The sequence below is a fragment of the Opisthocomus hoazin genome, chromosome 18 (assembly GCF_030867145.1).
Source record: "Opisthocomus hoazin isolate bOpiHoa1 chromosome 18, bOpiHoa1.hap1, whole genome shotgun sequence".
NCBI lineage: Eukaryota > Metazoa > Chordata > Aves > Opisthocomiformes > Opisthocomidae > Opisthocomus > Opisthocomus hoazin.
The window spans coordinates 15,749,055-15,765,095 of record NC_134431.1 but is presented as its reverse complement, the minus strand read 5'-3'; the positions used below and the strand labels follow the sequence as shown (position 1 = coordinate 15,765,095).

General features: G+C 45.9%; 1 protein-coding gene across 1 annotated transcript in view; it reads left to right on the top strand.

Moving 5' to 3' along the window:
* Nucleotides 1-2,478: 2,478 nt before the first annotated feature.
* TAF4 (TATA-box binding protein associated factor 4) overlaps nt 2,479-16,041 on the top strand; it is a 39,478-nt gene continuing 25,915 nt past the window's right edge. The window contains exons 1-2 of the mRNA XM_075438849.1: nt 2,479-2,799; nt 4,779-5,867. Coding sequence (XP_075294964.1) covers nt 2,484-2,799; nt 4,779-5,867 — 1,405 coding nt within the window. The 5' untranslated portion in view covers nt 2,479-2,483. The remainder of the gene's footprint in view (nt 2,800-4,778; nt 5,868-16,041) is intronic.

Below are 16,041 nucleotides of genomic sequence, written 5' to 3'. Positions count from 1 at the left end.
GACATGAAGATTTCTAGGTTTTTATTTCTAGTTTTGTATGCAACTGTAAACTGCATTCGAGCTGTCCTAGAGTGCGAGCAGTAGAAGAACATAGGCTGCTCCGACCCTACGCTAACTGCTCCTGCCGCTTGGTAGTTTCATCCATCTCTCTGGTCACTCTCTGCCTCCACCACTCCTCGGGCCCCGCGCTGGGCTGGACTCTGGTTAGAAGCTGTGGAAGACAGACCCACAGCCACTCTGCCCCTTCAGGCTGTCTTAGCTTAACTATAGCTTTTTAACCTTTATAAATCATTCAAGCGGCTGATGCAGATTAACTCTCCCACTGTTCAGGGAATGTGAGCAGATTTCTGTTCTAGCTAGCTCTTTGGTCTGTTGCTTACAGAATTTTGCCATAGCTAAAACCAGCAGTGTGCTCGACTGTGGCAGCAGCAGAATGGTCAGGACTGCCGTGGGGGAAGCAGCACTCCTGCCGTGTGAGAAACGGGCAACGTGACCCACAGTGATGTCCGTAAAATCACAGCTACTTTGCAGCACTGCAATTTGGCAGAAATTGATAAAATGGAAGTTAAAAGTCAGAGAGAAGGAAAGGGCATTCTCTTTCTCTCCCTTGAGTTTTGAACGATGACTGAGAAAAGCTGTGGCATACAAGACATTTGAGAGCAAGAATAAGAGATTAATACAAAACTTCTCAGAGGAGAGAGGCAGTCCCTCCTAGGGATGCCACCTGGGGAAGCAATCGGAGCCTTCGGAAAGGCTCAGCCTTGTTACTGGGCAGCCGCAGTCTCCTGCAGGCGAGAGGACGTGGGAAACCAGAACAGTAGCATCCCTTACCGTAAACTGGGAATTTCAAAGACTTTGGTTTAAAGATATTTACTCACCCTATTATTTGAGGCCTGTGTGTTAAGAACAAATACCTATCAGTTTCGGTGTTTCCCCTGCAAGTTTTAGCAAACAGCTTGTCCCTCGTAGGCAGGTTTGTGTACTGGGCAAGCCGTGGGACAGCACTTCAGCGCTGCTCCCATCGCTCGTGGGGCCGCCGAGCGAGCGGAGCCATTCAAGTCGCGTCACAGCGCTGCGAGCTGAGCGATCGCCGCAGACACGAAATGTGGGAAGCGTGGACACCCACCTTTGGGCAGCCCCGAGTAGAGAACACCTCGTCTCTGACCTATTTAAAGCAATCCATGATGACAGAGAGCTCGCAGCTCCTCTTCTTCCACCTTCGCGGCCAGGCCCGTCGGCTCTGGGCACCGTCACCGGGGCATCGGCAGGTGCTGGGCCGGCCGCACCGCAGCACGGCTCCGGCCTCCGATTCCACCCATTCCCAGTACGCGAAAGCCCGGCTTGTTTACCACGCCGAGATAAGAGATGCTATTTTAAGCTTGATACCCCTTGCTGCAATTCACCCTTCGGAAGCCGTTCCAAGGGCTCAGCTCTCTGGGGAAACAGCGCCCGGCAAAACGAGCGCGTTTATTAAAAGGCAGGTTGTGTTTTTACTTCATTACTTCCTTTACGCTGCTTGCACAATAAGGTCGAAGTGCAGGTCCCTACCGCCAGGCCGGCGCCCCGCACCCCCCCCCGCACCGTGGCCCGGCTCCCCCCAAGGGTTAAGCGGCGGCGGGGGTGTAACGCACGCCGGCACACGCGGGGACCGTCCCCGCCGCGCCGAGTGGACCGTTTAAAATTGTGATCGCTCCCTCTCTTTTTTTCTCTTCCTCTCCCTCTTTTCCCTTCCCAGCGCTGGAACCGCAGCCGCCCGCCCGCCCTCCCTCGCTCCCCGGGGCTCGCCCCGGCGTGCTGAGTCAGGGTGCCCAGGCCGCGCAGCCCCGCCGAGACCCCGCTACCCACCGCAGCGAGGCCCCGCGGCCGCCGGGGCGGGCAGCCCGCCTCTGCCAGTGGCGGAGGGAGGCGCGGGGGCCGGCGCGCTCCTCCTCGCCCCGCTGCCCCCGCCCGAGGCTGGGCGTGGGGCCCGGCCGCCCGCCCTCCCTCCGCCGGTGGATCGGTTACAGGCAGCTGGCACAGGTGTAGGGCGCCCTTCAGACTCGCGGCGGCGGGGGAAGACCCGGACGCAGGGAGCAGCGGGGAAACATGCAGCCATTTTGGGCCGAGGCAGACAAAGAGCCGCGACCGCCCCCCCTCCCCCCGGCCGCCGCTCCGCCGCCCGCGCTCCCGCAGGGCCTCACCCGCGGCCCGCCGCCCCGCGCCGCCCGCCCTCCTCGCCCGCCCCCGGCCGCGCCACCACCGGGCCGCTGCCGCCCGACTCTCAACTAAGCCAGCGCAGCCATTTGCCCTGCCTTTTATTAGCGGCCGCCGGCCAATCAGCGGCGGGCGGAATCCCTCTCCGGCCGGTGATGTGAGGCCGGGCGCGCGCGCCTGCGCGGTTGGTGGGGGCCGAGTGTGTGTGTGTGGGGTGGGGGGAGGGAGGGAGGAGTGAAAGGGGAGGGGGGGGAGGAGGGAGCAGCTCACAGGAACCCTCCAAAAAAAAGATGGCGGCGGGCTCGGATCTGCTGGATGAGGTTTTCCTGAACACGGAGGTGGATGAGAAGGTGGTGAGCGACCTGGTGGGCTCCCTGGAGTCCCAGCTGGCGGCCTCCGGCCACCACCACCAGCACCACAAGGCGCAGGAGCCGCTGAGGGCCGCTGGGGGGCTGCTGGGGAACCATGTTGTGAGCAGCGGCAGCAGCAGCAGCAGCCCTAGCCCCAGCCCTGGAGGAGTAGTAGTAGGAGGCAATGCTAATGCCCAGACAGAGAGCAGCAGCGGCGGCAAGATGGGACTGAGTGCCCCGGAGATCACAAAAGCAGGTAACATGGGCAGGGGTGGGGGGGCTCTGAGGGAGAGGGGGCCCTCCCCTCCCCCAGCGCCGGCTGCCTCCTTCCCTCGCTGCTTTCCCCCCTTTCCCCCCTCTCTCTCCTCCTTCTCGTTGTGGCAGGAGCGGGAGTGCAAAGGGTGGTATCGATCAGACGGGGGGGAGAGCCTCCCCTCAGCATGCCCCCTCGGTGCGTGTGTGTGTCCGCGCCTCTGCTCCCTCCCCTTTATTTTCCCTCCTCGCCTGTGCTTACGAGCGGGTGTTGGATCGTGTGCGGGGGCAGCCGCCCCTCAGAAGCAGCCGGCAGTGCCCGGCCGTGACTCCGCCGGTCCCCTCGGCTTTTCCTGCCCTTGTTGCCGGAGTCTGCAAGGGCTCTGTCCACCTCGGGGGGCCGGGGAGGCAGAGCCCACCCCCCTCGGTCGCGGCTCTGCCTGCCGAGCCTCCCGCGGCTGCTCCGCTGCCCTCCCCGGGGCGGAGGGGATGGGGGGGATTCCCTCTCGGCAGTGCCGCCGGAGCTGTCTGTGTGAACGCTCCCTCCCCTCCCCCGTCCCTGTTGCTGGAGTGCAGGGGGGTGTTATTAATCATGACACCGATTTCCTGTAGAGGAGGAAGCGAGGGGGGATTTCGAGGGGAGGAAGTCCCTCAAAATGTTGTGTGTGTCCCCCCCCCCGCCCCCCCGAGATCTGCCCGCCCGGGCGTTCCTCCCCGTGTGGCGGGGGCTCGGAGGGGGCCGCCAGCCCTCGCCTGCCGCCGCTGCCCTCAAGGGGGGGTTGTCAGCGCGCCGGCTCCCGGCGAGGGGGGGAATCCAGGCCACGGCCCCCCACCTCCCTCCCGCGACGCCTGCGCCCACCCCCCCTCACCCCCACCCGCCCCCTCACCCCCCAGCCGCGGTTACCTGGGGACGTGCCCCCTCTGCGCGGGGGGACGGCGGGAGGGCTGGGGCTGAGGGCTGGCGGCGTGGGGATGGAGGGAAGCTGGATTTCAGGGGAATTAAAAAAAAATGTCTCCCCAGAATCTCTCTGCAGTTCCTCCCCTCCCCCCCCCCCCTTTTTTTTTTTCTCTCCTTTCCCTTGCTTTCTTGTTGCTGAAGTGTGAGAAGATATTACAGACCTTCTGTCATGGCTAATGAAGCTCTTCTAGGAGGATCTCCTTAACCCTTATGCCATGCATCTCTGTATCTGTCTGTCACTGTTCTTTTGCCATTTCTGTCTCCTTAGGGCCAGGACCTGGACTGTGTGTGACTGTGCTTGTGGTAACACCAGGCCTCGTCAAGGGGCATGAGGATTATTCAGGACAAGGAGCTACATCGTCTTGTCCCTGCTCAAAACCAGCTTTGCTTTTTATTTATTTATTTTTATCTATCTCTGTCTGATGGAACTTCAGATCAGAAGAACAAATTCTGTAATAATGTGGAGGGGTCTTCTGGTAACCTGCTCCAGGCCTTGCAGTACTTCTTATCTCGCCAGGCCAACTTTTTTTTTTCCCTTTACGCTTTTTCGTATTTTGCTGTTGTTGAGCCTCCTGATCTAACTGACTTACTCTGTGAAAGATGAAAGGATTAGAGGGTAATGTGTGCTGGGCATAGGGCATATGTCATGTTAACTTGTCTTCCGTTGCCATTTTTTCCCTCCTTTTCCTTAGTCCTGTTGATAAATGTGGTGGGCTCTAGAATGGGGAGAGGTCTAAAGTGATCTTTCTCCTTGCTTCCCTTGGTTCATATCAAATCTGTTTTCCCGGTTTTGTCTTATTGTAGTGTTACAGTATTATTGAATCTACCAGTCTTGGGTGGGAAATTGGAGGCTTCAGGATAACGTCTTCAAAGCCATCTTCAGTTTGTGCTCTGTCCCGTTTTCTTGGCTCCAGGCAGGCAGCCTGGAAGATGGAGAAGGCTTGGTGATGAGGGAGAACATTCTGTCTTTGCTGGACTTCTCTTCTTACTCGTTCTCTCTGTTTGACTCTGTTGTTGTTTTGCAGGAGCAGGAGGTGTGCAAGGGGGTGTTATTAATCATAACACCAGGTCCCAGACTTCAGCTCTGGATGGAGCCACTACAACGAGCACCAGCACCACCACTGCAGCAGCAGGAGGATCCGAAGTCACTGCTGCTCCAGGGACCCTCAGTCAGGGCAAATCGGTGGTTATCAGCACCATGGCGACTGCCTTGTCCACAAGGAATGGCAAAATTGGGACCACGACAGTGCAGACTTTGAATGGGAGTAACGTGGTGATGAACTCTCACCATACAGGAAGTGCTGCTTTCTCTGGGACTCCTGTGACTGCGAACCCCGCTCCTGCACCTGCTGTGGCCCCTCTCGTTAACAATGGACCCGGATCTGTGGGGAAAGGAAATACTGTTAATGCTGTTTTGCCGTCAGCTTCCAACACTGTCATCCAGACTTCTTTCCTTAATACTGCTGTGTCCTCGGCATCTTCCTCCTCTCCCACAGTTATCTCCTCGCAGCCACCACCGAGCATTGGAACTGGGGCGTCTACAGTAACGTTTGTGAGGCCGCCGATTCACACAGCAGGACCCACAGTAGCTGCAGCTGGTGCAGCCACTCAGAATGGGAGCAATACTGTGATCAATTCAACCATCAGTGTGGGGAGTTTTCCTGCTGTTGCTACAGCCACTGTGGGATCTGGAGTTTCCCTCCAGACATCGCTTGTGAACAGCCAGTCTGGTTCCACTGTGCCAGCAGCTCCTGCCACACAGGTCATCAAATCTGAGTCTCCTAAAACTATAGTCCAGGCAGTATCCCAACAGCAGACGCTGGCTACTGGTGGCCAGCCCAGTACTACAGGGGGTAACATGATTATTGGGCAAACTATGCAAGCTGGGCTCTCCAATGTTGCTCCCAATCCTGGTGGGATACCTCCTGCAGCTCCTGGCACCCCCACGGGAATGGCTAAAGGCACTGCCAATACGGTGGCACAGAGTCTGCCAAGGACTCCAACAGCAACTACGAGTGGAATCAGAGCAACTTTGACTCCTACAGTTTTAGCACCTCGTTTGCCTCAGCCACCTCAGAATCCAACTAACATTCAGAATTTTCAGTTACCACCAGGTAAGTAAGAGAATTGAGGGGCTTTATGTTGGAAGTACATTTCTTGCAGGAAGGAAGGTATCCGAAGAAGATTTCTTGCTGTTTAATTGTGAATTGTAGCAAAGGCATTATGTCTAACAACGAGAATTGTCTGGTTTTAAGTAGTAGCGTAGTAGCATTCCACTACTTAGCGTATGATTTCGGGTGATGACGAAGTCTCTTCAGCAGTAGTGATTTGAATATAATTTTGCCTGCTATCTTTGTTACAATGTGATTGTAGATGAAGCTGCAAACTGCCGGAGCGTGACAATGGCATATTCTTGAATGAAATGTTATTATTTCATTTTCACGTGAGGCATTTTGATTTTTAAGGCGGTTTTGTTAGTAGTTCGTGTAACCTTCGCGTGCTGTTCCGTTCCCTCTCTGTCCCTGCATGCCCCCAGTACCACTGAGCACTCATGAGCAGAGAAGCAGCAGATACAACATGAGAAAACTACCTTTTTTTGCTTTAAATACCTTCAAAGTCTGACTTAAAAACTCGGGGATTTGAAGCTGACGATGATCTTTTTCTGGTTACTGGAGTTCTGATGCAAAAGGCAGTCTTCCTATGTCCTTACCTCACCCTGTTGTGTCTGGGGTTGCAGCTTTTGTAGTAACTAGTCTCATGCTTAGTGCTGAGCATCTCTGGACCAGGAATCTAGCTCTGAACTCAGTGGGTGGGTAAAAAGCAGGATGAGAGGCATTTCTTTTGAGAACCATTCTGCCCCTCCATAAATATCCTAGATTTGGAGATTCAAGGTTGTATATTTGCTGTTATTTTGAATGAGGCTTGTACTTGTATCCAGTTTCTTTTTTAACTGAAAATACTTGTGTGAACCTACACATAGTTCTCTGTCTTTTTAGTAATATATAGTAATAGCTGTCTTCTTACCATTCACTGTTTTCAGGGCAGTATACAAAGAGCTGCTAATTAAATTTTACTACTCGTACCGAATGAAATCAGTGGTGGTCGGGTATCATCTGTTTCAATTGGTCTTAGTAAAAATACATCTATTGAAACTCCTAACTGACCTTAAAGCAATGCACCTGTCACAGAAGGTAGATCAGAAACTGTACTGTCTTACTACACATCGTCTTTTTGTGTAATATCCTATTTATGGTATGTGATGCCATGCAGTTTGTGAAGTCTGTCAAACATACTGTGTATCTAACTGGCATAAATATTCCTAATTTTTTGTGTGTAGAAGATTATTCCATACATGACTAATTTGAATGACACATGTTGCTAATTTCAAAAATAACAGTAAAACTCAGACCTTGAAATCCCAGTGCTTAATTTGAAGCTTGTAAATTGATAGGTTGGAAAAGCCTTATTTATTTAATTATTGCCACAGCGTATCAAAAGATTTTTCAGGTTTACAGTCTGTTGCTGTGTATACCTACATTTTCACTAATACTGCATTATAAACCTGATTATGGGGAAAAATGCCACTGCTGAGTCCAGTGGGACCTTTTTTCCAGGTAGCTGATGTTTTCAAACTGCCATAGCATGCTGAAATGTGTTCCTCTTAGAAGCAGCGTTGCCAGTCCTTAAGCATAATTGGACCATAAATTGTTCCTTTGGAGGTCTCGATAGATCAAAGTAAAACAATATAGGTTCTAAACACTTGAGGTTTTTTATTAAGCGCTTTTCTTGTCTGTCCTACACTTTAAAAAAATACTTATAACTTCAAAAGAATATAATGACTCTTAAAATAAGCAAGCATACATGACTGAATACATAGAAATTGGAAATTGGGTTCTTGCATGATAAGGCAGACTTAATATTGGAAAGGATTTTTTTTAGTGGAACAGATTTTTTTTTTTAAGTTGCTTTGGTTTGCGTTTTTGTACCTTGTGAGAGAATCCAGCTTTGAAAATGTTTTTCATAAAGCATTGCTTACAGAACACTGAATAACTGATGGATCTTGAGCTCTTGCAGACATCTCACAGATGCAAGGGCTAAGCACCTCTGAAAGTCCAGCCACATGCAACTGCTTTAGTCTTTAGTAGAGTGCCTGTAGGTTCATAGTGAAAGGAGAATAGATCACTCTGCTTTTGAAACTGTCTTTCAAATTACAGCGTCACGGGCCGGATTTTTAAAGGCAGCTTGGTAGTGTGGAGCTGTGACTGCAGTGCTTGTATGCTGTGCATCCACTGTGTGCGTCAAATTTGCATTCACAAGTTTATGTTTTTAAAAGTTAGTAGTGTGCGCTAAGAAGAGTTTGTAAGACTTAGTGCTTAAAATAGCTTGAGATCATACACTGCACATGTTGCTTTTTACACCAAGATTTACAAACACTTAGAAAGAAAATTCCTATGGAAGGTTTGACCAATAAGCAGCACAGGTTTTGTAGTTATTTACTGACCTTGAATTACTGTTTTTGGCTCTCCAAAATACAGTTACGGTTTCATGTGTATGGAAAGTAGAATATAAAATGCCAGTGTTAACCTGGGACTTCAAAATTAGAAACCTTGAAGGGTTTCAAATGCTCTCTTAAAAAGAGCATGTGGAAAATAAGCTCCATCAACGCTCTTGAAAATATATTACATTTAGAATAGTGCTTTGTATTGCGTGAAGGCAATTGTGCAACAAACACCGACTGACCAAATTAGAGATGCTTGAAGAACTAATGGGCCATAGTTGTTGTGACTTTACTGGATTCTGGTATATTTCTTCTCAAAGAAACTGGACTATCCAGAGTATTTCTTCATTCATAATGGCTTACCACTACTGATGTCATTGAGAAAGAGGACTATTGCGCTTAGTCTCTGCTTCAGAAACCCGTGTTTGGAACTTTGTGGTCCAGTTGGACAGATCCAGGTAATGAAGGTCCAGAAATAACCTTATTTTTAACTTCTTAGCAAAGACTTGAAAATATTGGCAGATAATTTCCTAAAGGGTGGGAACACAAGCTTCTCTGTATACAATGCTACTTTAAAGATGCAGAATCTTTGAAACTGTGACTGAAAATAAATTGTATGAGATTCTTTGTTTTGGAGTACTTCAAGTGATAATATGAAATGTGTTGCGTACAATAATATGGTAAGAAGTAGGAAACATGGTAACTTTGTTAAAGTGTTAAGTCAGTGTTCTGCTCTTACAGATGCTCATAAGAGTATACGGAAAAGTGTAACTGAGATTATGCCCTAAGATTGATCTTTTGCCGTGTAAGAGTTTGTAAAATGCTTAGAAGTCATCGCTGGCACGTGGTAGAATCATCTTGTAAAATGACAAATCTTGCGTACTTGACAATCGCTTTTCAAAATACTGTCTTCTCCAGCAATGCTGTAATGCGATTTCAAAACCAAGCTCTATGAACTTATGCTTACTTCAGCAGCATTGTCAGCTTGAGGGTTCAAAGATTTAGTTTCTGTCCTTGCAGGTGCTTTATGTTGTTACTCTCTTCTGCTTTTTTTTTATGGACGAGCATCTTATAATAAGCTTTTAAGGTGCCTGCTTAAAGAAAGGAGGAGATTGGAGAGAGTGCTGTAGGTATACAGTAAGAGCAATATAGAGCTGGTAGGTCTGGGCAGTTTTCTCTGCTAGCTTAGGTGAAACTGAAATCTAGAAAGCTTCACTTCCCTCTGTCCCCCTCTTTTCTTTTGTCTTCTGAGTGACTGTTAGTACTTATTAATACTTGCTAGCTTGATCCTAAAGACTAACTTTTTTTTTTCTCCTGAATAAACAAGATTCTGTGATGCTCAGTCCTGTTTGAAGATAGCGGGTAGGATAGGTTGTCTATATAGTTCATGCGATTTTTTCACTTCTGCGACCATGTCCAGTATTCTCTGTAGTAGTGATGCAGTTGTGCAGCAATAGTAGAACTGCTTTCACAGATTTGTTTTGCTTTCTATCTAATAATAAAACTTGTTTATTACTTTCACAAAATGCAGTTAGATCTGCCAGTAGCTGATGATAGGTGATGAGACTAGACTGCTTCATTGCTGTCTTTCTGGAGGGCGTCTCGTGTGCCGTTTCTATCATGACTACAGCATGGGCTGTTTCCCAACTGTGGGACTGATGGGGCTCTTTTAAACGTTGAGTGTTCCAGAGTTCTGGACAGTACTACTAGGTGGCTTAAACTTACTGGTGGTGCTTTTCTAGAAGCAAAGGATACCTGGAAGAACATTGGTGCTATACATCTGCAGACCCTGGAGGATGGACTACATCTATTTGCATGTTCAAGTTTTTCTTTACGGCCTTAGAGGCTGGAAACTTCACTTGGTGTTAAACGGAAGCTTAACTTTTGTAGAAACCAATGATTTTTTAACTTGTGTTAGCTATCCAAGAAGGATTCTAACTTAGGCTTTGATTGTAGTGGCTTTAGGACGGGGAAACTACCTGAACACATACTTAGTTTAAAGCATGGGTTCAGGTCCTTTTGACTTGAGCAGTCATACATTTTTGGAGCTGGAGTCAATGACAAATAACGCTCAGGAGTAGTTCCATTTCCTTCAGTAAGGAGTTGGGATGCTAGGCTGTTGTACAAGAGAGAGAGTGGATAGAGAAAGGAGAAAGGCGGGAGGCTGAGAAGAATCAGCCAGTCTTCTCATTGTAAAGCAATCTGTGTTCCTTTTTCATACTGAATGTGGCGTTCTGTGGGTTACTTTGTGCTTGAAACGTACCCCAGAATCGCCTATAGTAACTAGGAATATAAATAGATGAGGAGATCCAGATTTTCATCATGTAAGAAATATAGAACAGAAGAAATACTATGAAGTAGTGGAATGTAGTTGTTTCTATTTCTCACTGACTAGCAAGCGAGTTCAAACATATCCTGATTATAGTTTCCCTGTATGTTGCATGTGCTGCCAATATTACGCCTGTTAACTGTGTTGGCATGGCTGTATTTTGTTAAAAATAATGTCTGTAATGCGCAATGATAACAGGAGCTTCTTATAGTACTTCCAGTATGTTTTACTTTCAAAGCATTTTGCAAAATTTAATCCTTACAACATGCCTGTGTGGTTGGTAAATAAAGTAGTATGAACTCTGAAGCAGAGTTGGGGGAAAGAGCAAGTTAGAGAAGTTCTGACTTGCCCAAGGCCATGAGGGAATCGATATTTTGCAAAGATTAGAGCTTGGAAGTCCTATCCTTGGCACATAAAGTGGTATCTCTCTTTCTGAAAGATAACTGTGGATCTCTTCTGCAGAACTCTTCTGGGCGAGAGGTGGATTTTATGTTCAAATCATGTATCGGCAAAAGGAACATTCTGCTTTATTTGAAATCTGCTACATCAGATCTGCCATATGTTGCCAGACTGAAAGTTGGGTTTGTTCGTATTGCAACTTTCATAACTGAGGAATCCTGCATGCTTAGCTTTGTACCCAAAGAACTGAAGACTCAGAGCACTGTGCAATAGGATTGTTTTGGTTTTGTTAAAATGCGTGTCATGAGGCAAACCAGTGCCTCATTTTGCACATCTAAGGATGTCTCTTTAAGTGATGGGATCTCATGGAAATATAATTGTGATTCCGTTAAGCTATGAAAGCTATTAACTTTAACTACATATTGTTCAGTTCTCTTATGGAAAATATTGTTCCCAACAGCCTTTGGAAGAGCATGTATGGGTTTGTTTCATATGCCTGTCTGCTCTTGAAATTGTGGTCTTTCTGGGTTTTTTTTGGGTGTTGCTAGGCTTATGATCAAGGTTGTTGGTCAATGACCAGAAGTGACTGATTTATTTCTTTTGAGGTGTTTTGCACTCTGCTACTCCAGAAGTTACGTGGTGTTTCTATGTTCAGTGAGCTAAACAAGTTTTCCATCTCTGGAAATCTATGTGGTTTACTTCTGAAATGCAGTGTGTTGGTTTGGGGACCACAAATTTGGATGCTGCCCAGGTCTTGAATCACTAACACAGGATGCTGCAGCGAAGTCACCAGTCTGAGATGAAGATGCAACAGTTTTGGGCACTGTTAAGACACGAATTAGTAGATATTGTAAATTCTCTTCAAATGAAATGTTTTAGTGTATGAAAACCCTTACTATTATTTGTCTTCTCTGTTTTGGGAAATCATGTGTAAACACAATATTAAAAAAAAATGGATGAAGCAGTTCAGGAACGCAGTTGAAAATACTGATATTAGCCGAAGTGGGTTTTAGCAAAGAGAGGAGATTGGCTTGTGGAAAGCTTGCTTTCTAGCTTGCTGTTCTCATAAAAACTGTGATCAAATACTAAGAGTCGGCCTAGTAGGAACTAGACATAGAAGTCACTGGAGAACACATGTTAAACATTTTTTTGTTACTATATGCAGGTTTTCTCAGAAATACTTGAAATCAGCATTTTATGTGAAAACAACTACTCTTGTCAGGATTGTTTTGTGCTGAGACTTTATGAATGTTAATAACTCCATTTATGTGTCTGAATCTGCTCCTTGAATTTGGTGCCATTACTTGATGTGAAAAAGAAGGCTTTTGCTGGTTGGAAGACAGTAAATGTTAGCAAATTCAACTTTTTTGTTAAGCATATTATCTCTTGTGAAAAAAGATTTGATGAGGTGGTGGCGTGAAAAAAGTAATTTTGGAAATTCTGTTTCTTACAACTGAAGACAATGACAGAAAGGATTTTTTTTAATGGTACTTAGTAGACAGTTAATTCAGTTGTATTATGGACTGTAAAGCTGTGTGTGAAGCTGTGTGTGAAGGCCAAACTCGAGGGAGAGCGTGTGGTGCTCACAAGTTACAAAGGGCTTTTTCTGTGCGTGGGCACGGGGATGTTGCTGTGTCCACGTAGTTGTGTGATCTGTGAACATTGCTGAAGTTTCCCTGGTGCACTTGGGGGACTGAAGCCTCAGTACGTCTCTGTCCCTTCGACAGGCTGCACACGGTTGTTGCATAGAGGCAGCGGCTGTGGGGATAGTCAAGCTTTGCTTTTGTGTTGTTGTAAGTTGTTAATGCATTAGCTTGAATTTGTTTTTAAGCTAATGAAGGTCTGTCTTAAATGCAAGAGGTAGTGTGTTTATACTGATACAGGTTTCTTGAAAGTTGTGAAACCTTACTTGTCTGGATACAGTTTTTGCTATATCAGTGCTCTTGCATACTGCTTCCTCATAAGAGAAGGAAAATAGCTTCTACAACGAGCATCTTGTACAATGATACAGTTATGCACGCTGGAGATTGTACCGCTAAGTTATTGTGGCAGAATTGTCCCATTTCCAGTGCATATGTTGAGAGAAGCACAAAAGCTGTATGCAGACCAGACTGTAATTAACCAGGTGTAAAGACTGTGTGATCATTCGCATTTAAGATTAGATGGGGCATTTTTTTTCATTGAGACCATGGACACATGAATAGAGCAAACGATTTTTTTTTTTAACATTTTAGAATAGTTTTACTTCAGCTTAATCGGGAGATTATTACCCTGGTTCTGTCCTGTGGTAGTTTAGTTCCAGAAATGCTGATTGTCTTCTGGAGGTACGGGTGTCTCAAGGAACTGAGAGCCAAGATTTTACCACAAAGCCTCTTGTCTTGGAGTAATTTTCTTCGGGTGTCTTTAGCGTAATATTTAATGTAAACTGAAATAATTGTCCTTGGGGCCTTATTTATGCCTTTATGAGTTTTTTAAATATAGATTTTTTTTTTTTGAGAGAACAAAACCTTGATTATCATCTCTATATAATGGTATAGATTATCAATAATCAAGAAAGGTGATAATCGTAAGGAATTGACCCAGCTGTGCCCAGTTTCTGCAGTGAGATCTGTATAGGCAGAGTTCAGCACCTCAGTAGAGCTCTCTTAAGGCATTGTACAAATGCAGATAATCTCTGGCTCTGTAACTGTTGTCAGGCTAGAAAGAACATTTTTAAAAGATGCATTTCTGTACTTGTATTACCAGTGATCAGAAAGTTGCACTTTGAACATAAAAGGCTGATTCTCAGCAAAATGCGTGAATAGGTTTTAAATCCTTTTACCCAAGGACTGTCCTTTTACTGTGTATTTGTACAGGATTTAGTGCAAGGTTTGACTTGGTTGTCAACCCCTTTTTGTGGGATTTGGAAAAGTATATTGATAAAAATAGAGTAACTTTTTGTCAGTGTAGAACTCTGTGTATAAATTAGAACTGTAAATTATGAGCACCATGCATCTTTTAATTGTGATGCTTTTTTACTTAAAATGTATTACTAAAATATTTTTTTCAGTAGCACATTGTAACCAGTACTTAGACAACTGGTAACATAGAACTTGTATGTAGTATTATTCTACATGGCTACCATGACTGTTCTAATACTTGTATTGAATCATGTAAGTCTCTAGTAGAGACTAGAGAGAAGCTGAACTGTTAAAAGCCATCACAGTACTTTTGTACAGAATGAAGCACGTGCTGGATAGACTCTACAGACAACCAGTATAGATTCAGTTGAAAAATGTGTGCTCTAGATATCAGAGTATAAACAACAACTAAGCAGTGACGTGTGGTGCCATGCTCTGGTCTTTCTTAAATGGTTTGAGGAGCCAGCAAGGCTGTAGTAAGCTGTCTTCACACCTTCCTTCAGTTTATTAATCAAATGTTTCTGTGAGGGAGGGTTAGATTTGGTGCCTCTCAGAAGGTAATGACACCGCGTGCATTCAGCATAAGTGGTGGTGTGGCGAGTGGGACCAGTCGTACTCGCATGAGTCAGAAGTACCAGCTCCAAGGAGCAGCAGTGAGGAGTCACAGCACCTGTGGCAGAAGAGTCGATGGAGGTGACCAGCAGAGCATTTGCTGGGGGATCGGTGGAGGAGGTTGGAAGAGAACTGGAGCAGGAAGGCTGAGAGTGGCTAAACTGTGCAGAAGTTTATAGAAAAGCATGAGGAGCTGTTAGTTTTTTAATACACACATGTGCAGTCATGTTCGCAGTAGTATTAAGGGTGGATTGAAAGAAGAGACAAGTGTTCATGCCGTGAACTTCAACCTCTTATTTCCTTTCATTCTTCCTTTTTTCAAGTGTATCATTTGGTTTTCTTTCCTTCCCTCTCCTCCATGGGGGAGGGGAAGAGAAGGCACTAATTATTTATAAGTGTTAGTCATACACAGTCATTAAGCTTAGTCATTACTCAGGACTGTGCATTTGATGGTTAGTAAAAATAAAAACTAGATTTTGTTTAAAAGCTTTCTGAATTCAAGCTTACAGGTGTGGAAATACTTTTACTTCTGTGTTCAGACTAACTGAAAAAGCAGTGCTATTTAATAAACGTTGCTATCAGCCAAATGACATGTAATGTCATGTCCACGCTGATAGTTTGTAGTTGAACTCACAGGCATAGTGTTTGGCATAGTCTCAAAGCAGAATAACTTCTATATTGGCAGTGGGAGAGTCATAAAATCGCCGGCTGTTTCTGCAGAGGAGGAGCTGAAGGGAACGGTTCCACTGAGGCTGCCCTGGGTAGCTGTCAGCCGGTGGAATTGTCTAGCGTCGGGTCTCCACAGCTCCGGGTGAAAAGGTGGCATCAGCAAAGGGTTTTGTCAGTGCCAAAATTACAAAGGGTACATAGCTAGAATAGGGCATTCACAGTGGGGACAGATTAAAGAAATGTGTTTTTTTATGGGGTTTCATGTAGTTAGTTGTTTTAGGGTGTTGCTTTTTGAAGGAAGATAACGTGGATTTAATGCTTTACTCCTCATAAAGTGTTTGTGTGCAGACTGTGGTAAATGCCAAAGCAGCTTGCCCATTCCTGTTTCATCAGGTGATTGAACAGCGCTGATGTTGATATGCCTTGATATGGGCAAACTGTTTGCCGGAAACAAAGACTAGTTGAGTTTTAAAGTCTCCTGTTTAGAATCGGAGATCAACAGAATCAGTGACACTTCATTTGTGTCTTTCTTTCTCAAAAATAAATCCGATTTTGGTATAACTGCATTGTTGTTTGATGTAAGTGTATTGAAATTAATGGCAGAGCTAAATCCGAATCACTTTGAGATCAATAATTAAAGTAATTGGTTTAGCTCCTGATAGTGTTTTTCCTTTGTTCTTTCTGTATCGGACTAAAGACAGATTTGTGTGATGGTTGGGTTGCAGTTTGACAGAGCACTTTGGTGTTTTGGCTTTGTATGCTTGACTAGAAAGGAATGTTAACACACTTTCAAGGAACATAGCTTTCCAGAGAAGTCAAAATAGTTTCAAATTGCATTGCTGTTGAGGCATTTGTCAATTGTTGCTATATAAAGCAACACA